Raw genomic sequence first — 26951 nt, forward strand, 5'->3', positions numbered from 1 at the left:
TCCCTATGAGGAGGAGGAGGTGGGATGGTGGGGGTGGTAGTAGTTATGTATATTCCCTATGAGGTGGAGGGGGTGGTATGGTGGGGGTGGTAGTAGTTATGTATATTCCCTATGAGGTGGAGGGGGTGGGATGGTGGGGGTGGTAGTAGTTATGTATATTCCCTATGGGGAGGAGGTCACAGAGCCCCATATACATACAGAGCGGGGAACAGCGACACCTAGCGGGCAGGAACCGCCACTACTGCCGCCACGTCACAGAGCCCCGCCCACATACAGAGCGGGGAACAGCGACACCTAGCAGGCAGGAACCGCCACTACTGCCCCCACGTCACAGAGCCCCGCCCACATAGAGAGCGGGGAACAGCGACACCTAGCGGGCAGGAACCACCAGTACCGCCCCTACATCACAGAGCCCCGCCCACATACAGAGCGGAGAACAGCGACACCTAGCGGCAGGGGCGGATTAACTTTACCATAGGCCCCGGGCTGTTCACCAGTTCTGGGCCCCCCCACCCCACTGTAACTATGGCAGCACTAGCCTGGGCCCCCCCCCCCACCCCACTGTAACTATGGCAGCACTAGCCTGGGCCCCCCCCCCCCACCCCACTGTAACTATGGCAGCACTAGCCTGGGCCCCCCCCCCACCCCACTGTAACTATGGCAGCACTAGCCTGGCGTTCATAGTACAGGATAGATAATGTCATGATGTCCTGATTTGTGCAAAATTGCCATAAAAAAACTGTGATTTTTTGCACATCATGGCGGAAGTGTAGCCAGGAGACAGTACACCACTGAAAGTATAAGTCTTTTTGGGTGGTCAAGGGCCCCCCAGGAGCTCAGGGCCCCGGGCTACCGCCCAAAACGCCCCTATTGTAGTCCACTACTGCCTACCAGGGAGGAACCGCCACTACTGCGGCACGTCACAGAGCCCCGCCCACATACAGAGCGGGGAACAGCGACAGCGGGCAGGAACCGCCACTACTGCCTCTACGTCACAGAGCCCCGCCCACATACAGAGCGGAGAACAGCGACACCTAGCGGGCAGGAACCGCCACTACTACGGCACATCACAGAGCCCCGCCCACATACAAAGCGGGGAACAGCGACACCTAGCGGGGAGGAACCGCCACTACTACGGCACGTCACAGAGCCCCGCCCACATACAGAGCGGAGAACAGTGACACCTAGCGGGCAGGAACCGCCACTACTGCGGCACGTCACAGAGCCCCGCCCACATACAGAGCGGGGAACAGCGACACCTAGCGGGCAGGAACCGCCACTACTACAGCAGCACGTCACAGAGCCCCGCCCACATACAGAGCGGAGAACAGCGACACCTAGCGGGCAGGAACCGACACTACTACGGCACGTCACAGAGCCCCGCCCACATACAGAGCGGAGAACAGCGACACCTAGCGGGCAGGAACCGCCACTAGTGCCTCTACGTCACAGAGCCCCGCCCACATACAGAGCGGAGAACAGCAACACCTAGCGGGCAGGAACCGCCACTACTGCGGCACATCACAGAGCCCCGCCCACATACAGAGCGGAGAACAGCAACACCTAGCGGGCAGGAACCGCCACTACAGGCGCATGTCACAGAGCCCCGCCCACATACAGAGCGGGGAACAGTGACACCTAGCAGGCAGGAACCGCCACTACTGCCTCTACGTCACAGAGCCCCGCCCACATACAGAGCGGGGAACAGCGACACCTAGCGGGCAGGAACCGCCACTACTGCCTCTACTTCACAGAGCCCCGCCCACATACAGAGCGGGGAACAGCGACACCTAGCGGGCAGGAACCGCCACTACTGCGGATGGTGGAGGAGGTGGGATGGTGGGGGTGGTAGTAGTTATGTATATTCCCTATGATGAGGAGGAGGAGGTGGGATGGTGGGGGTGGTAGTAGTTATGTATATTCCCTATGAGGAGGAGGTGGGATGGTGGGGGTGGTAGTAGTTATGTATATTCCCTATGAGGAGGAGGGGGTGGGATGGTGGGGGTGGTAGTAGTTATGTATATTCCCTATGAGGAGGAGGAGGAGGTGGGATGGTGGGGGTGGTAGTAGTTATGTATATTCCCTATGAGGAGGAGGAGGTGGGATGGTGGGGGTGGTAGTAGTTATGTATATTCCCTATGAGGAGGAGGTGGGATGGTGGGGGTGGTAGTAGTTATGTATATTCCCTATGAGGAGGAGGAGGTGGGATGGTGGGGGTGGTAGTAGTTATGTATATTCCCTATGAGGAGGAGGAGGTGGGATGGTGGGGGTGGTAGTAGTTATGTATATTCCCTATGAGGTGGAGGAGGTGGGATGGTGGGGGTTGTAGTAGTTATGTATATTCCCTATGGGGAGGAGGGGGTGGGATGGTGGGGGTGGTAGTAGTTATGTATATTCCCTATGATGAGGAGGAGGTGGGATGGTGGGGGTGGTAGTAGTTATGTATATTCCCTATGAGGTGGAGGAGGTGGGATGGTGGGGGTTGTAGTAGTTATGTATATTCCCTATGGGGAGGAGGGGGTGGGATGGTGGGGGTGGTAGTAGTTATGTATATTCCCTATGAGGAGGAGGAGGAGGTGGGATGGTGGGGGTGGTAGTAGTTATGTATATTCCTTATGAGGAGGAGGAGGAGGTGGGATGGTGGGGGTGGTAGTAGTTATGTATATTCCCTATGAGGTGGAGGGGGTGGGATGGTGGGGGTGGTAGTAGTTATGTATATTCCCTATGATGATGAGGAGGTGGGATGGTGGGGGTGGTAGTAGTTATGTATATTCCCTATGAGGAGGAGGAGGAGGTGGGATGGTGGGGGTGGTAGTAGTTATGTATATTCCTTATGAGGAGGAGGAGGTGGGATGGTGGGGGTGGTAGTAGTTATGCATATTCCCTATGAGGTGGAGGGGGTGGGATGGTGGGGGGTAGTAGTTATGTATATTCCCTATGAGGAGGAGGAGGTGGGATGGTGGGGGTGGTAGTAGTTATGTATATTCCCTATGAGGAGGAGGAGGTGGGATGGTGGGGGTGGTAGTAGTTATGTATATTCCCTATGAGGTGGAGGAGGTGGGATGGTGGGGGTGGTAGTAGTTATGTATATTCCCTATGATGAGGAGGAGGAGGTGGGATGGTGGGGGTGGTAGTAGTTATGTATATTCCCTATGAGGAGGAGGTGGGATGGTGGGGGTGGTAGTAGTTATGTATATTCCCTATGAGGAGGAGGGGGTGGGATGGTGGGGGTGGTAGTAGTTATGTATATTCCCTATGAGGTGGAGGGGGTGGGATGGTGGGGGTGGTAGTAGTTAAGTATATTCCCTATGAGGTGGAGGGGGTGGGATGGTGGGGGTGGTAGTAGTTATGTATATTCCCTATGAGGAGGAGGAGGTGGGATGGTGGGGGTGGTAGTAGTTATGTATATTTCTTATGAGGAGGTAGGATGGTGGGGGTGGTAGTAGTTATGTATATTCCCTATGAGGAGGTGGGATGGTGGGGGTGGTAGTAGTTATGTATATTCCCTATGAGGAGGAAGAGGGGGTGGGATGGTGGGGGTGGTAGTAGTTATGTATATTCCCTATGAGGAGGAGATGGTGGGGGTGGTAGTAGTTATGTATATTCCCTATAATGATGAGGAGGAGGTGGGATGGTGGGGGTGGTAGTAGTTATGTATATTCCCTATGAGGTGGAGGGGGTGGGATGGTGGGGGTGGTAGTAGTTATGTATATTCCCTATGAGGAGGAGGAGGTGGGATGGTGGGGGTGGTAGTAGTTATGTATATTCCCTATAATGATGAGGAGGAGGTGGGATGGTGGGGGTGGTGGTAGTTATGTATATTCCCTATGAGGAGGAGGAGGTGGGATGGTGGGGGTGGTAGTAGTTATGTATATTCCCTATGAGGAGGAGGTGGGATGGTGGGGGTGGTAGTAGTTATGTATATTCCCTATGAGGAGGAGGTGGGATGGTGGGGGTGGTAGTAGTTATGTATATTCCCTATGAGGTGGAGGAGGTGGGATGGTGGGGGTGGTAGTAGTTATGTATATTCCCTATGAGGTGGAGGGGGTGGGATGGTGGGGGTGGTAGTAGTTATGTATATTCCCTATGAGGAGGAGGGGGTGGGATGGTGGGGGTGGTAGTAGTTATGTATATTTCCTATGAGGAGGAGGAGGTGGGATGGTGGGGGTGGTAGTAGTTATGTATATTTCTTATGAGGAGGTAGGATGGTGGGGGTGGTAGTAGTTATGTATATTCCCTATGAGGAGGAGGAGGAGGTGTGATGGTGGGGGTGGTAGTAGTTATGTATATTCCCTATGAGGAGGAGGAGGTGGGATGGTGGGGGTGGTAGTAGTTATGTATATTCCCTATGAGGAGGAGGAGGAGGTGTGATGGTGGGGGTGGTAGTAGTTATGTATATTCCCTATGAGGTGGAGGGGGTGGCATGGTGGGGGTGGTAGTAGTTATGTATATTCCCTATGAGGAGGAGGAGGTGGGATGGTGGGGGTGGTAGTAGTTATGTATATTCCCTATGAGGAGGAGGAGGTGGGATGGTGGGGGTGGTAGTAGTTATGTATATTCCCTATGAGGTGGAGGGGGTGGGATGGTGGGGGTGGTAGGAGTTATGTATATTCCCTATGAGGAGGAGGAGGTGGGATGGTGGGGGTGGTAGTAGTTATGTATATGCCCTATGAGGAGGAGGAGGAGGTGGGATGGTGGGGGTGGTAGTAGTTATGTATATTCCCTATGAGGAGGAGGAGGTGGGATGGTGGGGGTGGTAGTAGTTATGTATATTCCCTATGAGGAGGAGGAGGAGGTGGGATGGTGGGGGTGGTAGTAGTTATGTATATTCCCTATGATGAGGAGGAGGAGGTGGGATGGTGGGGGTGGTAGTAGTTATGTATATTCCCTATGATGAGGAGGAGGAGGTGGGATGGTGGGGGTGGTAGTAGTTATGTATATTCCCTATAAGGAGGTGGGATGGTGGGGGTGGTAGTAGTTATGTATATTCCCTATGAGGAGGAGGAGGTGGGATAGTGGGGGTGGTAGTAGTTATGTATATTCCCTATGAGGAGGAGGAGGGGGTGGGATGGTGGGGGTGGTAGTAGTTATGTATATTCCCTATGAGGAGGAGATGGTGGGGTGGTAGTAGTTATGTATATTCCCTATGAGGAGGAGGAGGGGGTGGGATGGTGGGGGTGGTAGTAGTTATGTATATTCCCTATGAGGAGGAGGAGGTGGGATGGTGGGGGTTGTAGTTGTTATGTATATTCCCTATGAGGAGGAGGAGGTGGGATGGTGGGGGTGGTAGTAGTTATGTATATTCCCTATGATGTGGAGGGGGTGGGATGGTGGGGGTTGTAGTAGTTATGTATATTCCCTATGAGGAGGAGGAGGTGGGATGGTGGGGGTGGTAGTAGTTATGTATATTCCCTATGAGGAGGAGGAGGTGGGATGGTGGGGGTGGTAGTAGTTATGTATATTCCCTATGAGGTGGAGGGGGTGGGATGGTGGGGGTGGTAGTAGTTATGTATATTCCCTATGAGGTGGAGGAGGTGGGATGGTGGGGGTGGTAGTAGTTATGTATATTCCCTATGATGTGGAGGAGGTGGGATGGTGGGGGTGGTAGTAGTTATGTATATTCCCTATAATGATGAGGAGGAGGTGGGATGGTGGGGGTGGTAGTAGTTATGTATATTCCCTATGAGGAGGAGGAGGTGGGATGGTGGGGGTGGTAGTAGTTATGTATATTCCCTATGAGGAGGAGGGGGTGGGATGGTGGGGGTGGTAGTAGTTATGTATATTCCCTATGAGGAGGAGGAGGTGGGATGGTGGGGGTGGTAGTAGTTATGTATATTCCCTATGAGGAGGAGGAGGTGGGATGGTGGGGGTGGTAGTAGTTATGTATATTCCCTATAATGATGAGGAGGAGGTGGGATGGTGGGGGTGGTAGTAGTTATGTATATTCCCTATGAGGAGGAGGTGGGATGGTGGGGGTGGTAGTAGTTATGTATATTCCCTATGAGGAGGAGGGGGTGGGATGGTGGGGGTGGTAGTAGTTATGTATATTCCCTATGAGGTGGAGGGGGTGGGATGGTGGGGGTGGTAGTAGTTATGTATATTCCCTATGGGAGGAGGAGGAGGTGGGATGGTGGGGGTGGTAGTAGTTATGTATATTCCCTATGAGGAGGAGGAGGAGGTGGTGGGATGGTGGGGGTGGTAGTAGTTATGTATATTTCTTATGAGGAAGAGGAGGTGGGATGGTGGGGGTGGTAGTAGTTATGTATATTCCCTATGATGAGGAGTAGGAGGTGGGATGGTGGGGGTGGTAGTAGTTATGTATATTCCCTATGAGGAGGAGGAGGTGGGATGGTGGGGGTGGTAGTAGTTATGTATATTCCCTATGAGGAGGAGGTGGGATGGTGGGGGTGGTAGTAGTTATGTATATTCCCTATGATGAGGAGTAGGAGGTGGGATGGTGGGGGTGGTAGTAGTTATGTATATTCCCTATGAGGAGGAGGAGGTGGTGGGATGGTGGGGGTGGTAGTAGTTATGTATATTCCCTATGATGTGGAGGGGGTGGGATGGTGGGGGTGGTAGTAGTTATGTATATTCCCTATGAGGAGGAGGAGGAGGTGGGATGGTGGGGGTGGTAGTAGTTATGTATATTCCCTATGAGGAGGAGGAGGTGGGATGGTGGGGGTGGTAGTAGTTATGTATATTCCCTATGAGGTGGAGGGGGTGGGATGGTGGGGGTGGTAGTAGTTATGTATATTCCCTATAAGGAGGAGGAGGTGGGATGGTGGGGGTGGTAGTAGTTATGTATATTCCCTATGAGGTGGAGGGGGTGGGATGGTGGGGGTGGTAGTAGTTAAGTATATTCCCTATGAGGTGGAGGGGGTGGGATGGTGGGGGTGGTAGTAGTTATGTATATTCCCTATGAGGTGGAGGAGGTGGGATGGTGGGGGTGGTAGTAGTTATGTATATTCCCTATGAGGAGGAGGGGGTGGGATGGTGGGGGTCGTAGTAGTTATGTATATTCCCTATGAGGAGGAGGAGGTGGGATGGTGGGGGTGGTAGTAGTTATGTATATTCCCTATGAGGTGGAGGAGGTGGGATGGTGGGGGTGGTAGTAGTTATGTATATTCCCTATGAGGAGGAGGAGGTGGGATGGTGGGGGTGGTAGTAGTTATGTATATTCCCTATGAGGTGGAGGGGGTGGGATGGTGGGGGTGGTAGTAGTTATGTATATTCCCTATGAGGTGGAGGGGGTGGGATGGTGGGGGTGGTAGTAGTTATGTATATTCCCTATGAGGAGGAGGGGGGTGGGATGGTGGGGGGTCGTAGTAGTTATGTATATTCCCTATGAGGAGGAGGAGGTGGGATGGTGGGGGTGGTAGTAGTTATGTATATTCCCTATGAGGAGGAGGGGGTGGGATGGTGGGGGTGGTAGTAGTTATGTATATTCCCTATGAGGAGGAGGTGGGATGGTGGGGGTGGTAGTAGTTATGTATATTCCCTATGAGGTGGAGGGGGTGGGATGGTTGGGGTGGTAGTAGTTATGTATATTCCCTATGAGGTGGAGGAGGTGGGATGGTGGGGGTGGTAGTAGTTATGTATATTCCCTATGATGAGGAGTAGGAGGTGGGATGGTGGGGGTGGTAGTAGTTATGTATATTCCCTATGATGAGGAGTAGGAGGTGGGATGGTGGGGGTGGTAGTAGTTATGTATATTCCCTATGATGTGGAGGAGGTGGGATGGTGGGGGTGGTAGTAGTTATGTATATTCCCTATGAGGTGGAGGGGGTGGGATGGTGGGGGTGGTAGTAGTTATGTATATTCCCTATGATGTGGAGGAGGTGGGATGGTGGGGGTGGTAGTAGTTATGTATATTCCCTATGAGGAGGAGGAGGTGGGATGGTGGGGGTGGTAGTAGTTATGTATATTCCCTATGATGTGGAGGAGGTGGGATGGTGGGGGTGTTAGTAGTTATGTATATTCCCTATGAGGAGGAGGAGGTGGGATGGTGGGGGTGGTAGTAGTTATGTATATTCCCTATGAGGTGGAGGAGGTGGGATGGTGGGGGTGGTAGTAGTTATGTATATTCCCTATGAGGAGGAGGAGGTGGGATGGTGGGGGTGGTAGTAGTTATGTATATTCCCTATGATGAGGAGGAGGAGGTGGGATGGTGGGGGTGGTATTAGTTATGTATATTCCCTATGAGGAGGAGGTGTGATGGTGGGGGTGGTAGTAGTTATGTATATTCCCTATGAGGAGGAGGTGGGATGGTGGGGGTGGTAGTAGTTATGTATATTCCCTATGAGGAGGAGGTGGGATGGTGGGGGTGGTAGTAGTTATGTATATTCCCTATGAGGAGGAGGAGGTGGGATGGTGGGGGTGGTAGTAGTTATGTATATTCCCTATGAGGAGGAGGAGGAGGTGGGATGGTGGGGGTGGTAGTAGTTATGTATATTCCCTATGAGGAGGAGGAGGTGGGATGTTGGTGGTGGTAGTAGTTATGTATATTCCCTATGAGGTGGAGGGGGTGGGATGGTGGGGGTGGTAGTAGTTATGTATATTCCCTATGGGGAGGAGGAGGAGGTGGGATGGTGGGGGTGGTAGTAGTTATGTATATTCCCTATGAGGAGGAGGAGGAGGTGGTGGGATGGTGGGGGTGTTAGTAGTTATGTATATTCCCTATGAGGAGGAGGAGGTGGGATGGTGGGGGTGGTAGTAGTTATGTATATTCCCTATGAGGTGGAGGGGTGGGATGGTGGGGGTGGTAGTAGTTATGTATATTCCCTATGAGGAGGAGGAGGAGGTGGGATGGTGGGGGTGGTAGTAGTTATGTATATTCCCTATGAGGAGGTGGAGGAGGTGGGATGGTGGGGGTGGTAGTAGTTATGTATATTCCCTATGGGGAGGAGGGGGTGGGATGTTGGTGGTAGTAGTTATGTATATTCCCTTTGAGGTGGAGGGGGTGGGATGGTGGGGGTGGTAGTAGTTATGTATATTCCCTATGAGGAGGAGGAGGTGGGATGGTGGGGGTGGTAGTAGTTATGTATATTCCCTATGAGGAGGAGGTGGGATGGTGGGGGTGGTAGTAGTTATGTATATTCCCTTTGAGGTGGAGGGGGTGGGATGGTGGGGGTGGTAGTAGTTATGTATATTCCCTATGAGGAGGAGGTGGGATGGTGGGGGTGGTAGTAGTTATGTATATTCCCTATGAGGAGGAGGAGGAGGTGGGATGGTGGGGGTGGTAGTAGTTATGTATATTCCCTATGATGTGGAGGAAGTGGGATGGTGGGGGTGGTAGTAGTTATGTATATTCCCTATGATGTGGAGGGGTGGGATGGTGGGGGTGGTAGTAGTTATGTATATTCCCTATGAGGTGGAGGGGTGGGATGGTGGGGGTGGTAGTAGTTATGTATATTCCCTATGAGGTGGAGGGGGTGGGATGGTGGGGGTGGTAGTAGTTATGTATATTCCCTATGAGGAGGAGGAGGTGGGATGGTGGGGGTGGTAGTAGTTATGTATATTCCCTATGAGGTGGAGGGGTGGGATGGTGGGGGTGGTAGTGGTTATGTATATTCCCTATGGGGAGGAGGAGGTGGGATGGTGGGGGTGGTAGTAGTTATGTATATTCCCTATGAGGTGGAGGGGTGGGATGGTGGGGGTGGTAGTAGTTATGTATATTCCCTATGAGGTGGAGGGGGTGGGATGGTGGGGGTGGTAGTAGTTATGTATATTCCCTATGAGGAGGAGGAGGTGGGATGGTGGGGGTGGTAGTAGTTATGTATATTCCCTATGAGGTGGAGGGGGTGGGATGGTGGGGGTGGTAGTAGTTATGTATATTCCCTATGAGGAGGAGGTGGGATGGTGGGGGTGGTAGTAGTTATGTATATTCCCTATGAGGTGGAGGGGGTGGGATGGTGGGGGTGGTAGTAGTTATGTATATTCCCTATGAGGAGGAGGAGGTGGGATGGTGGGGGTGGTAGTAGTTATGTATATTCCCTATGAGGTGGAGGGGTGGGATGGTGGGGGTCTCCTCTCCCCCTCCCCTCATGCACATTGCTCATGCTCCGTCCTCCTCTCTCTCCTCCTCTTCGTCTTCATCGTCCTGCAGCGGAGCAGTATGGCTGAAGGAGACGAGCTCCAGGCCTTCACCTCTATCATGGACGCTCTGGTGCGGATCAGTGTAAGTGTGCGGTGAGGATGATGGGGGTTGTAGTCATCTTTCTGTCATGTCTATGAGATGTGGAGATTCCGGGGGAGGGGAGGATGCCGGAGCAGCCAGAGCTGCAGCACAATCTGCCGTCACCATGACAACTGCATCCTCCATCTTCCTGCAGCCGGAATCCCTCCCTCCCCCGTCACCTAGGAGGACATGGCTGCCGGGAGAGGGAGCAAGGTGATGGGGGCCGGAGGGGGGCCGAATACTGCGCCATCCACTGCACGCCTGTATACTGCACCTATATACTACACTTCATCTGTATATACCTATATACTACACTGCATCTGTATATACCTATATACTACACTGCCCCTGTATACACCTATATACTACACTGCATCTGTATATACCTATATACTACACTGCCCCTGTATACACCTATATACTACACTGCATCTGTATATACCTATATACTACACTGCACCTGTATATACACCTATATACTACACTGCCCTTGTATATACCTATATACTACACTGCCCCTGTATATACTACACTGCCCCTGTATATACACCTATATACTACACTGCCCCTGTATATACCTGTATACTACACTGCATCTGTATATACCTATATACTACACTGCCCCTGTATACACCTATATACTACACTGCCCCTGTATATACCTATATACTACACTGCACCTGTATACACCTATATACTACACTGCCCCTGTATATACCTATATACTACACTGCCCCTGTATACACCTATATACTACACTGCCCCTGTATATACCTATATACTACACTGCACCTGTATATACACCTATATACTACACTGCCCTTGTATATACCTATATACTACACTGCCCCTGTATATACTACACTGCACCTGTATATACACCTATATACTACACTGCCCTTGTATATACCTATATACTACACTGCCCCTGTATATACTACACTGCCCCTGTATATACACCTATATACTACACTGCCCCTGTATATACTACACTGCCCCTGTATATACTACACTGCCCCTGTATATACACCTATATACTACACTGCCCCTGTATATACCTGTATACTACACTGCATCTGTATATACCTATATATACACTGCCCCTGTATATACCTATATACTACACTGCCCCTGTATATACCTGTATACTACACTGCATCTGTATATACCTATATACTACACTGCCCCTGTATATACACCTATATACTACACTGCACCTATATACTACACTTCCCCTGTATATACACCTATATACTACACTGCCCCTGTATATACCTATATACTACACTGCCCCTGTATATACCTGTATACTACACTGCATCTGTATATACCTATATACTACACTGCCCCTGTATATACACCTATATACTACACTGCACCTATATACTACACTGCCCCTGTATATACACCTATATACTACACTGCCCTTGTATATACCTATATACTACACTGCCCCTGTATATACTACACTGCCCCTGTATATACACCTATATACTACACTGCCCCTGTATATACTACACTGCCCCTGTATATACACCTATATACTACACTGCCCTTGTATATACTACACTGCCCCTGTATATACTACACTGCCCCTGTATATACACCTATATACTACACTGCCCCTGTATATACTACACTGCCCCTGTATATACACCTATATACTACACTGCCCCTGTATATACCTGTATACTACACTGCATCTGTATATACCTATATACTACACTGCCCCTGTATATACACCTATATACTACACTGCACCTATATACTACACTGCCCCTGTATATACACCTATATACTACACTGCCCCTGTATATACCTGTATACTACACTGCATCTGTATATACCTATATACTACACTGCCCCTGTATATACTACACTGCACCTGTATATACCTATATACTACACTGCCCCTGTATATACCTGTATACTACACTGCATCTGTATATACCTATATACTACACTGCCCCTGTATATACCTGTATACTACACTGCATCTGTATATACCTATATACTACACTGCACCTGTATATACCTATATACTACACTGAACCTGTATACTACACTGCACCTGTATATACCTATATACTACACTGCACCTACATACTACACTGCACCTGTATATACCTATATACTACACTGCACCTGTATATACCTATATACTACACTGCACCTGTATATACCTGTATACTACACTGCACCTGTATTTACCTATATACTACACTGCACCAATATACATTCCCCCTTTATATACCTATATACTGCACTCGACCTATATACTACACTGCACCTGTATATACCTATATACTACACTGCACCTGTATATACCTGTATACTACACTGCACCTGTATTTACCTATATACTACACTGCACCTGTATTTACCTATATACTACACTGCACCTATATACTACACTGCACCTGTATTTACCTATATACTACACTGCACCTATATACTACACTGCACCTATATACTACACTGCACCTGTATTTACCTATATACTACACTGCACCAATATACATTCCCCCTTTATATACCTATATACTGCACTCGACCTATATACTACACTGCACCTGTATATACCTGTATACTACACTGCACCTATATACTACACTGCACCTGTATATACCTGTATACTACACTGCACCTGTATTTACCTATATACTACACTGCACCTGTATTTACCTATATACTACACTGCACCAATATACATTCCCCCTTTATATACCTATATACTGCACTCGACCTATATACTACACTGCACCTGTATATACCTATATACTGCACTGCACCTGTATATACCTATATACTACACTGCACCTGTATATACCTGTATACTACACTGCACCTGTATACTACACTGCACCTGTATATACCTATATACTACACTGCACCTGTATATACCTATATACTACACTGAACCTGTATACTACACTGCACCTGTATACTACAGTGCCCCTGTATATACCTGTATACTACACTGCATCTGTATATACCTATATACTACACTGCACCTGTATATACCTATATACTACACTGAACCTGTATACTACACTGCACCTGTATATACCTATATACTACACTGCACCTACATACTACACTGCACCTGTATATACCTATATACTACACTGCACCTGTATATACCTATATACTACACTGCACCTGTATATACCTGTATACTACACTGCACCTGTATTTACCTATATACTTCACTGCACCTGTATATACCTATATATACTACACTGCACCTGTATATACCTATATATACACTGCACCTGTATATACCTATATACTACACTGCACCAATATACATTCCTCCTTTATATACCTATATACTGCACTCGACCTATATACTACACTGCACCTGTATATACCTATATACTGCACTGCACCTGTATATACCTATATACTACACTGCACCTGTATATACCTGTATACTACACTGCACCTGTATACTACACTGCCCCTGTATATACCTGTATACTACACTGCATCTGTATATACCTATATACTACACTGCACCTGTATATACCTATATACTACACTGAACCTGTATACTACACTGCACCTGTATATACCTATATACTACACTGCACCTATATACTACAGTGCCCCTGTATATACCTGTATACTACACTGCATCTGTATATACCTATATACTACACTGCACCTGTATATACCTATATACTACACTGAACCTGTATACTACACTGCACCTGTATATACCTATATACTACACTGCACCTACATACTACACTGCACCTGTATATACCTATATACTACACTGCACCTGTATATACCTATATACTACACTGCACCTGTATATACCTGTATACTACACTGCACCTGTATTTACCTATATACTACACTGCACCTGTATTTACCTATATACTACACTGCACCAATATACATTCCCCCTTTATATACCTATATACTGCACTCGACCTATATACTACACTGCACCTGTATATACCTATATACTGCACTGCACCTGTATATACCTATATACTACACTGCACCTGTATATACATGTATACTACACTGCACCTGTATACTACACTGCACCTGTATATACCTATATACTACACTGCACCTGTATATACCTATATACTACACTGCACCTATATATACCTATTTACTACACTGCACCTGTATACTACACTGCACCTGTATATTCCTATATACTACACTGCACCTGTATATACCTATATACTACACTGCACCTATATATACCTATATACTACACTGCACCTGTATACTACACTGCACCTGTATATACCTATATACTACACTGCACCTGTATACTACACTGCACCTGTATATACCTATATACTACACTGCACCTGTATATTCCTATATACTACACTGCACCTGTATATACCTATATACTACACTGCACCTATATATACCTATATACTACACTGCACCTGTATACTACACTGCACCTGTATATTCCTATATACTACACTGCATCTGTATACTACACTGCACCTGTATACTACACTGCACCTGTGTATACCTATATACTACACTGCACCTGTATCTACCTTAAACTACACTGCACCTGTATCTACCTATATACTACACTGTCCCTGTATATACACCTTTTGGGTACAAACACACACGGCTTATATGCTGCGTATTTACTGCTGCGATACGCAGCAGATACGCAGCAGATTAGATCTAAATAACTGAACACAGTATCAAATCTGCTGCGTATCTGCTGCGTATCTGCTGCGTATCTGCTGCGTATCTGCTGCGTATCTGCTGTGTGTGTTTGTACCCATATACTACACTGCACCTGTATATACCTATATACTGCACCTATATACTACACAGCACCTATATACTACACTGCACCTATATACTACACTGCACCTATATACTACACTGTGCCTGTATATACCTGTATACTACACTGGCCTGTATATACCTGTATACTTCACTGCACCTGTATACTACACTGCACCTGTATATACCTATATACTACACTTCACGGCACCTATATACTACACTGCACCTGTATATACCTATATACTACACTTCACTGCACCTATATACTACACTGCACCTGTATATACCTGTATACTACACTGCACTTGTATATACCTGTATACAACACTGCACCTTTATATACCTATATTCTACACTGCACCAATATACTACACTCCACCTCTATATACCTATATACTACACTGCACCTGTATATACCTATATACTACACTGCACCTGTATATACCTATATACTACACTGCACCTGTATATACCTATATATACTACACTGCACCTGTATATACCTATATATACACTGCACCTGTATATACCTATATACTACACTGCACCTGTATATACCTATATACTACACTGCACCTGTATATACCTATATACTACACTGCACCTGTATATACCTATATACTTCACTGCACCTGTATATACCTATATATACTACACTGCACCTGTATACTACACTGCACCTGTATATACCTATATATACTACACTGCACCTGTATATACCTATATATACACTGCACTTGTATATACCTATATACTACACTGCACCTGTATATACATATATACTACACTGCCCCTATATACTACACTGCACCTGTATATACCTATATACTACACTGCACCTGTATACACCTGTATATACCTATATATTACACTGCACCTATATACTGCACTGCACCTGTATACTACACTGCACCTGTATATACCTATATACTACACTGCACCTATATACTACACTGCCCTGTATATTCCTATATACTACACTGCACCTGTATATACCTATATACTACACTGCACCTGTATATACCTTTATACTACACTGCACCTATATACTACACTGCACCTCTTTGTACCTATATACTACACTGCACCTGTATATACCTATGTACACTACACTGCACCTGTATATACCTATATACTACACTGCACCTGTATATACCTATATACTACACTGCACCTGTATATACCTGTATACTACACTGCACCTACATACTACACTGCACCTGTATATACCTGTATACTACACTGTACCTGTACATACCTGTAAAATACACTGCACATGTATACTACACTGCACCTATATACTACACTTCCCTTGTATATACCTACATACAACACTGCACCTGTATATACCTGTTTACTACACTGCACCTATATACTACACTGCCCTGTATATACCTATATACTACACTGCACCTATATACTACACTGCACCTATATACTACATTGCTCCTGTATATACCTATATACTACACTGCACCTGTATATACACAGGTGGTATATAGTATATAGTATACAGCTGGTATATAGTACACAGGTGGTATATAGTATACAGGGTGTATATAGTACACAGGTGGTATATAGAATATAGTATACAGGTGGTATATAGTATACAGGTGGTATATAGTATACAAGTGGTATATAGTACACAGGTGGTATATAGTATACATGTAGTATATAGAATATAGTATACAGGTGGTATATAGTACACAGGTGGTATATAGTATACAGGTGGTATATAGTACACAGGTGGTATATAGAATATAGTATACAGGTGGTATATAGTATACAGGTGGTATATAGTATATAGTACACAGGTGGTATATAGTATACAGGTGGTGTATAGTATATAGTATACAGGTGGTATATAGTACACAGGTGGTATATAGTATACAGGTATATAGTACACAGGTGGTATATAGTACACAGGTGGTATATAGTATACAGGTGGTATATAGTATACAGATATATAGTACACAGGTGGTATATAGTATACAGGTGGTATATAGGTGTATATAGTATACAGGTGGTATATAGTATACAGGTGGTATATAGTATACAGGTGGTATATAGAACATAGGTGGTATATAGTACACAGGTGGTATATAGTATACAGGTGGTATATAGGTGTATATAGTATACAGGTGGTATATAGGTGTATATAGTATACAGGTGGTATATAGGTGTATATAGTATACAGGTGGTATATAGTATACAGGTGGTATATAGTATACAGGTTTATAGTACACAGGTGGTATATAGTACACAGGTGGTATATAGTATACAGGTGGTCTATAGTATATAGTATACAGGTGGTATATAGTACACAGGTGGTATATAGTATACAGGTGGTCTATAGTATATAGTATACAGGTGGTATATAGTACACAGGTGGTATATAGTATACAGGTGGTATATAGTATACAGGTGGTATATAGTATATAGTATACAGGTGGTATATAGTATACAGGTGGTATATAGTACACAGGTGGTATATAGTATACAGGTGGTAAATAGTACACAGGTGATATATAGTATATAGTATACAGGTGGTATATAGTATACAGGTGGTATATAGTACACAGGTGGTATATAGTACACAGGTGGTATATAGTATACAGGTGGTATATAGTATATAGTACACAGGTGGTATATAGTACACAGGTGGTATATAGTATACAGGTGGTATATAGTACACAGGTGGTATATAGTATATAGTATACAGGTGGTATATAGTACACAGGTGGTATATAGTATACAGGTGGTATATAGTATACAGGTGGTATATAGTACACAGGTGGTATATAGTATATAGTATACAGGTGGTATATAGTACACAGGTGGTATATAGTATACAGGTGGTATATAGTACACAGGTGGTATATAGTATACAGGTGGTATATAGTACACAGGTGGTATATAGTATATAGTGTACAGGTGGTATATAGTATACAGGTGGTATATAGTACACAGGTGGTATATAGTATACAGGTGGTATATAGTACACAGGTGGTATATAGTATACAGGTGGTATATAGTACACAGGTGGTATATAGTATATAGTACACAGGTGGTATATAGTACACAGGTGGTATATAGTATACAGGTGGTATATAGTACACAGGTGGTATATAGTATACAGGTGGTATATAGTACACAGGTGGTATATAGTACACAGGTGGTATATAGTATACAGGTGGTATATAGTACACAGGTGGTATATAGTATATAGTATACAGGTGGTATATAGTATACAGGTGGTATATAGTACACAGGTGGTATATAGTATACAGTTGGTATATAGTACACAGGTGGTATATAGTATACAGGTGGTATATAGTACACAGGTGGTATATAGTATACAGGTGGTATACAGTACACAGGTGGTATATAGTATACAGGTGGTATATAGTACACAGGTGGTATATAGTACACAGGTGGTATATAGTATACAGGTGGTATATAGTATACAGTTGGTATATAGTATACAGGTGGTATATAGTATACAGGTGGTATATAGTACACAGGTGGTATATAGTATATAGTATACAGGTGGTATATAGTACACAGGTGGTATATAGTATACAGGTGGTATATAGTACACAGGTGGTATATAGTATACAGGTGGTATATAGTACACAGGTGGTATATAGTATATAGTGTACAGGTGGTATATAGTATACAGGTGGTATATAGTACACAGGTGGTATATAGTATACAGGTGGTATATAGTACACAGGTGGTATATAGTATACAGGTGGTATATAGTACACAGGTGGTATATAGTATATAGTACACAGGTGGTATATAGTACACAGGTGGTATATAGTATACAGGTGGTATATAGTACACAGGTGGTATATAGTATACAGGTGGTATGTAGTACACAGGTGGTATATAGTACACAGGTGGTATATAGTATACAGGTGGTATATAGTACACAGGTGGTATATAGTATATAGTATACAGGTGGTATATAGTATACAGGTGGTATATAGTACACAGGTGGTATATAGTATACAGTTGGTATATAGTACACAGGTGGTATATAGTATACAGGTGGTATATAGTACACAGGTGGTATATAGTATACAGGTGGTATACAGTACACAGGTGGTATATAGTATACAGGTGGTATATAGTACACAGGTGGTATATAGTACACAGGTGGTATATAGTATACAGGTGGTATATAGTATACAGTTGGTATATAGTATACAGGTGGTATATAGTATACAGGTGGTATACAGTACACAGGTGGTATATAGTATACAGGTGGTATATAGTACACAGGTGGTATATAGTACACAGGTGGTATATAGTATACAGGTGGTATATAGTACACAGGTGGTATATAGTATACAGGTGGTATATAGTACACAGGTGGTATATAGTATACAGGTGGTATATAGTACACAGGTGGTATATAGTATATAGTATACAGGTGGTATATAGTATACAGGTGGTATATAGTACACAGGTGGTATATAGTATACAGGTGGTATATAGTACACAGGTGGTATATAGTATATAGTACACAGGTGGTATATAGTATACAGGTGGTATATAGTACACAGGTGGTATATAGTATACAGGTGGTATATAGTACACAGGTGGTATATAGTATATAGTACACAGGTGGTATATAGTACACAGGTGGTATATAGTACACAGGTGGTATATAGTATATAGTACACAGGTGGTATACAGTAGACAGTAGATGGGGGAGGGGTCTGGCTGGGCTCACGCTTCTGCCTCTTCTCTCCCCACAGACCAGTATGAAGAACATGGAGCGTGAGCTCTTGTGCCCGGTGTGTAAGGAGATGTATAAGCAGCCGGTGATCCTGCCGTGTCGGCACAATGTGTGCCAGGTGTGTGCCAGCGAGCTCCTGCTGCAGAGGGGCTACGTTTGTGACCCCAACTCTGAGCCCAACTCGCCCTCCACCTCGCCCTCCACCCGCAGCCCCCGTATGGGCAGGAGAGCAGTGCCCAAGCCGGAGCGGCTGCTGAAGTCAGGTGAGTGCCCCCCGGGCTGGCAGGACGGGCGCCCCCTCAGCTCAGCTCGCCTCACCAGCAGGGCTCCTCTCTCTTTCAGGTTTTGGCACTTACCCGGGCAGGAAGCGTTGTGCGGCCCACCCCCCGAGCATCCTCTTCCCGTGCCCCTCCTGTCAGCACGACGTGGACCTTGGGGAACGGGGACTGGGGAACCTCTTCCGGAACCTGACACTGGAGCGAGTGGTGGAGCGCTACCGCCAGACGGTGAACATCAGCACCGCCATCATGTGCCAGTTCTGTAAACCGCCACAGCAGGAGGCCAGCAAGGGCTGCACCGAGTGTAGGGCCAGCTTCTGCAACGAGTGCTTCAAGCTCTACCACCCATGGGGCACCCAGAAGGCCCAGCACGAGCCCACACCCCCCACCCTCACCTTCAAGCCCAAGGTGAGACCCTGACCGCCAGACCCAGGGGAGGGGACCCCGACCTCTGGACCCAAGGGAAAAGACCCTGACCGCCAGAACCCAGGGGAGGGGACCCCGACCACCAGACCCAATGGAGGGGACCCCGACCACCAGACCCAGGGGAGGGGACCCCGACCTCCGGACCCAAGGGAGAAGACCCTGACTGCCAGACCCAAGGGAGAAAACCCTGACCGCCAGACCCAGGGGAGGGGAACCCGACCTCCGGACCGAGGGATAGGACTCTGACCGCCAGACCCAGGGAAGGGGACCCCGACCACCAGACCCAATGGAGAAGACCTTGACCGCCAGACCCAGGGGAGGGGACCCCGACCACCAGACCCAGGGGAGGGGACCCCGACCTCTGGACCTGAGGGATAAGACTCTGACCGGCTTACTGGGGGGAGGGGACCCTGAGCACTAGAGATGAGCGAACGTGCTGGTCCGAGCTTGGTACTCGATCTAGTATTAGGGTACTCCATGGTACTCGTTACTCGGACGAGCATCTCGCGATACTCAAGGAAATCTCATCATCCGTTTCCTGTACGTTAGGGCGCTATTTTGCAGCCAATAAACATGCAGGAGACTCTTTGGTACATCCTGCGATGACGTGGGACCCATACATGTCGATAGCAGCGATTGGTCGGCCAGATCACATGACCCTGCCATATAAAATTCGGCGCCGGCAGTGCTGGCTTCAGACGCATGCTGTGAGAGATCAGGGAGAGAGCTGCTGCTGGTCAGGGAGAGTGTCAGTGTAGGATATAGCCTTCCAGTAGGCCGGGTATATACCAGCAATACAAACACACAGACCTTTTATTAATACTATTACTACAGACTGCTGGCTGGGAGTTGTAGTGCTGCTACCACGATGTAACCAGCACACTGTGGTGACCATACAGTTGGTGCCCATACCAGATAGCACCACCTAAACTAGTGTGTACTACACTGTATTGCTGGGATTTGTAGTGCATCCTGCATACAACTTCACTGCTCATTGTATTGGGGTGACAGAAAGTGTGTAGAGTTGGTGCCCATACCAGAGAGTGAGGAGCTGGTGGATGAGGAGGAGGTGACTGACCCGAGCTGGGTGGATAAGCCTAGTGAAGACCGTGCTTCTGAGGGGGAGGCAAGTTCACCCGCAGGACCGGTTGGAAGAGGAAGAGGGGTGGGCAGAGGGAGAGGCAGGGGCAGAGCGAGTACATCAGCAACTGTTTCACGAGTCAAACTCCCGTGGCCAGGCCTAGATGTTCCCAAGTCTGGAGGAAGAAAGTGCGGATGACCGACGGACTGTAGTGTGCAACGTGTGCCACGCCAGGATCAGCAGGGGAGCCACCACTACCAGCCTAACCACTACCAGCATGCGCAGGCATATGAGTGCTGAACACCCCACTCAGTGGAACCAAGGCCGTTCAGTAACTGCAAGTCGCACCCCTGCTCCTTCCCCTGTGTCCTGTGCTGGCTCTGTCAGTCCCCCCGCCCAGGCACAAGGGCCTCCCACCCTACACGCACCCCTTCACCTCCACTATGCTCCACACCCTCCAGCAAGGTGTCCAAGCGCAGCGTTCAACTGTCCCTGCAGCAACTGTCCCTTGCCTCCATGTTGGCTACTGCTGGGCCTTTACTGGCATCCATGTAGACTACTGGTGTGCCTGCCCTTGCCTCGTTGTTGCTGGGCCTTAACTGGCATCCATGTAGACTACTGGTGTGCCTGCCCTTGCCTCGTTGTTCTCTGTGTCCTCACTGCCATGCTCTGACGTCACACTACGTCTGCGGAGGAGCGGGACTGGTTGGCGGGGGCCCGCCAATCGCGCCCCCGCCAACCAGCCTGATGTTTTATTTTATTTTTTTTGTGTAGCCATGGCCGGGGCCTCACCATCCCCTGGTTGAGAGGCATCAAGTGTACTCTTGATGGTGAGTGCTGACTGACAACAGGCCTAGCCAGTTAGCTGTCAGCACCCGGGTTCATGTCCACTACATATCCCAGCCCCTGGACTCACTCCAATTTTTGGGTGGGCTCACTTGCTTCCTCACTCACTTGTAATGGTTCTCTGTGTGCTGAATGCCATGCAGTGTCTGGCCTAATTTTTGGGAGGCTCACTAGCTTCCTCACTCACTTGTAATGGTTCTCTGTGTGTTCAAGGCCCTGCAGTGTCTGGCCTAGTTTTGGGGAGCCTCACTAGGTGTGCCTGTCCTTGCCTCCTTTTTACTGGGCCTTAACTGGCATCCATGTTGACTACTGCTGGGCCTGCCCTTGCCTCCTTTTTGCTGGGCCTTAACTGGCATCCATGTTGACTACTGCTGGGCCTTTACTAGCTTCCATGTTGACTACTGCTGGGCCTTAACTGGCATCCATGTAGACTACTGGTGTGCCTGCCCTTGCCTCCATGTTGACTACTGGTGTGCCTGCCCTTGCCTCCATGTTGACTACTGGTGTGCCTGCCCTTGCCTCCATGTTGACTACTGGTGTGCCTGCCCTTGCCTCCATGTTGACTACTGGTGTGCCTGCCCTTGCCTCCATGTAGACTACTGGTGTGCCTGCCCTTGCCTCCATGTTGGTTACTGTTGCTCCTGCCTGGCCTCCATGTTGGTTACTGTTGCTCCTGCCTGGCCTCCATGTTGGTTACTGTTGCTCCTGCTCCTACTCGCTCATCACTACTGAGCACCTGACACAGGGGAGAGGACCGACCACCTGACCTGGGGGAATCCCTGACCTCCTGACCCAGGAGAAGGGACCCTGACCTAAGGGAGGGAACCCCGACCTCTGGACTTGAGGGATAAGACTCTGACCTGCTTACCGGGGGAGGGGACCCTGAGCACCTGACACAGGCGAGGGGACCCCAACCACCTGACCCAGGGGAGGGGACCCTTGTTGTGAACACACACATATAAATATATATAAATATACATATATATATATATATATATATATATATATATACATACCTACATACCACCTGACCTGGAGGAATCCCTGACCTCCTGACCCAGGAAAAAGGACCCTGACCACTAGACGCAGGGGAGGGGACCCCGACCTCCGTACCCAGGGGTTAAGACTCTGACCAGCTTACCGGGGGAGGGGACCCTGACCGCCTGACCTGGGGGAATCCCTGACTGCCTGTCCCATGCGGGGAACCCTGACCTCCTGACCCGGGGGAATCCCTGACCGCCTGACCCAGGGGAGGGGATCCTGACAGCCTGACCTGGGGGAATCCCTTAGCGCCTGACCCAGGGGAGAGGACCCTGATCGCCGGACCCGAGGGATAAAACTCTGACCAGCTTACTGGGGGGAGGGGACCCTGACCTCGTGACCTGGGGGAATCCCTGACCACCTGACCCAGGGGAGAGGACCCTGACTGCTGGACCCCAAGGGATAAGACTCTGACCGGCTTACCGGGGGAAGAGGACCCTGACTGCCTGACCCAGGGGAGAGGACCATGACCTCCTGCCCCTGGGGAATCCCTGACTACCAGACCCTGGGGAGAGGACCCTGACCGCCTGCCCCTGGGGAATCCCTGACTACCAGACCCTGGTGGAAAAGACCCTGACCACCTGACCCTGGGGAATCCCTGACACCTGTACCAAGGGGTGAAGACCCTGACCATAGGGAAAAGACCCTGACCTTGATTGAGAGCCTAACCCTGAGGGAAACCTTGACCTCTTGCATTTCTGCAGGGTCTGATGTGTCCAGATCACAAGGAGGAGGTGATGCTTTACTGTAAGACCTGTCAGCGATTGGTATGTCAGATCTGTCGGGTGCGACGGACCCACAGCGGGCACAAGATCACTCCGATTATCAGCGCCTACCAGGCCCTAAAGGTGAGCGACTATATGATAATAAAGATGCAGGAAAACCCCCCATCATTGCCGCATGTAGGTGATCATAACCACAAACCACCACTGGATGGCGACATAACACTAACATAATTATAAGGTCATAACCGTGTCACCGCAAACCACCACTGGATGGCGACATAACACTAACATAATTATAAGGTCATAACCGTGTCACCGCAAACCACCACTGGATGGCGACATTACACTAACATAATTATAAGGTCATAACCGTGTCACCGCAAACCACCACTAGATGGCGACATAACACTAACATAATTATAAGGTCATAACCGTGTCACCGCAAACCACCACTGGATGGCGACATAACACTAACATAATTATAAGGTCATAACCGTGTCACCGCAAACCACCACTGGATGGCGACATTACACTAAAATGGGAGATAGATAGATAGATAGATAGATAGATAGATAGATAGGAGATAGATAGATAGGAGATAGATAGATAGATAGGAGATAGATAGATAGGAGATAGATAGATAGGAGATAGATAGATAGATAGGAGATAGATAGATAGATAGGAGATAGATAGATAGGAGATAGATAGATAGATAGGAGATAGATAGATAGGAGATAGATAGATAGGAGATAGATAGATAGATAGATAGATAGATAGATAGATAGGAGATAGATAGATAGATAGGAGATAGGTAGGTAGATAGATAGATAGATAGATAGATAGATAGATAGATAGGAGATAGATAGAAAGATAGATAGATACATAGATAGATAGATAGATAGGAGATAGATAGGAGATAGATAGATAGGATATTGATAGATAGGAGATAGATAGAAGATAGATAGATAGATAGGATATTGATAGATAGGAGATAGATAGAAGATAGATAGATAGAAGATAGATAGAAGATAGATAGATAGAAGATAGATAGATAGATAGATAGGAGATAGATAGGAGATAGATAGATAGGAGATAGATAGATAGATAGATAGATAGATAGATAGATAGATAGATAGGAGATAGATAGGAGATAGATAGATAGGAGATAGATAGATAGATAGATAGATAGATAGATAGATAGATAGATAGATAGGAGATAGATAGGAGATAGATAGATAGGAGATAGATAGATAGATAGATAGATAGATAGGAGATAGATAGTTAGATAGATAGATAGATAGATAGATAGGAGATAGATAGATAGATAGGAAATAGATAGATAGATAGATAGGAGATAGATAGATAGATAGATAGATAGATAGATAGATAGATAGATAGATAGATAGATAGATAGGAGATAGATAGGAGATAGATAGATAGGAGATAGATAGGAGATAGATAGATAGATAGATAGATAGATAGATAGATAGGAGATAGATAGAAGATAGATAGATAGGAGATAGATAGATAGGAGACAGATAGAAGATGGATAGATAGAAGATAGATAGGAGATAGATAGATAGATAGATAGATAGATAGATAGGAGATAGATAGGAGATAGATAGATAGGAGATAGATAGATAGGAGATAGATAGGAGATAGATAGATAGGAGATAGATAGATAGATAGGAGATAGATAGGAGATAGATAGATAGGAGATAGAATAGATAGGAGATAGATAGGAGATAGATAGGAGATAGATAGATAGGAGATAGATAGATAGATAGATAGATAGATAGATAGATAGAAGATAGATAGGAGATAGATAGATAGGAGATAGATAGATAGGAGATAGATAGATAGATAGATAGATAGATAGATAGGAGATAGATAGGAGATAGATAGATAGATAGGAGATAGATAGGAGATAGATAGATAGATAGATAGATAGATAGATAGGAGATAGGAGATAGATAGATAGATAGATAGATAGATAGATAGATAGATAGATAGATAGATAGATAGATAGATAGGAGATAGATAGGAGATAGATAGATAGGAGATAGATAGATAGATAGATAGATAGATAGATAGATAGATAGATAGATAGGAGATAGATAGATAGATAGATAGGAGATAGATAGATAGATAGATAGATAGATAGATAGATAGATAGATAGGAGATAGATAAATCAAATCAAATCAAATCAAAAAAGCTTTATTGGCAGGTCCAAGTTACACATTAGCATTGCCAAAGCATGGGGAGAATAGGGGGTTGAGGAAATGGGATTCACCCGGGGTCGGTGTACAGGGGTTCATGATGTATCATGGTGGTGGTGGGGGGGGGGATACATTCAGGGTCGGGGTATCGGAGTCCATGACCTATCGGGGTTGGGGTATTGGAGTCCATGACGTATCACGCTCCTCTCAGTCTATGGCAGGCAGTGACGTATTGTGCCACTATAGTCGCTGTGGTCTCTTCTTCCCCCAGCAGGATGGGTAGTTTCTCTTCCTCCTCCATGGTGGAGAAGCCTGGGAGGAGGTTGGAGAGTCTCCTATAGTGAGTGTCCCTCACTGCTGAGTATTTGGAGCAGTGTAGCAGGAAGTGGGCCTCGTCCTCCATGGCCTCCTGGTCGCACTGCTGGCACAGTCGGCTCTCCCTGGGGATGTAGCTCTGTCGGTGCCGCCCAGTTTCAATGGCCAGGTTGTGGGCGCTCAGTCTGTAGCGGCTCAGGATCTTCCGGTCTCTGGGGTTGGGAAGCTCCTCCAGATATGGGGCCAGTCTGTATTCCCTCTGCAGGCTCTGGTACACGGCCAGCTTCTGGGATGCCCT

At 46.9% G+C, this 26951-nt stretch overlaps 1 protein-coding gene across 3 annotated transcripts in view; it reads left to right on the forward strand.

Annotated features, from left to right (window-relative positions):
• The window catches only part of TRIM46 (tripartite motif containing 46), a 55924-nt gene that overhangs the window by 490 nt on the left and 28483 nt on the right, over positions 1–26951 (forward strand). The window contains exons 1-5 of one of the 3 annotated variants that reach the window (XM_069949341.1): positions 1156–1831; positions 10106–10177; positions 19741–19984; positions 20064–20407; positions 24098–24241. In XM_069949341.1, coding sequence (XP_069805442.1) covers positions 1820–1831; positions 10106–10177; positions 19741–19984; positions 20064–20407; positions 24098–24241 — 816 coding nt within the window. In that variant the 5' untranslated portion in view covers positions 1156–1819. Of the gene's footprint in view, positions 1–1155; positions 1832–10105; positions 10178–10307; positions 10391–19740; positions 19985–20063; positions 20408–24097; positions 24242–26951 lie in introns of those variants that run through there. The other 2 variants (XM_069949342.1, XM_069949343.1) reach the window with 2 other exon arrangements.

The sequence above is a fragment of the Dendropsophus ebraccatus genome, chromosome 13 (assembly GCF_027789765.1).
Source record: "Dendropsophus ebraccatus isolate aDenEbr1 chromosome 13, aDenEbr1.pat, whole genome shotgun sequence".
In the NCBI taxonomy this organism is placed as follows: domain Eukaryota; kingdom Metazoa; phylum Chordata; class Amphibia; order Anura; family Hylidae; genus Dendropsophus; species Dendropsophus ebraccatus.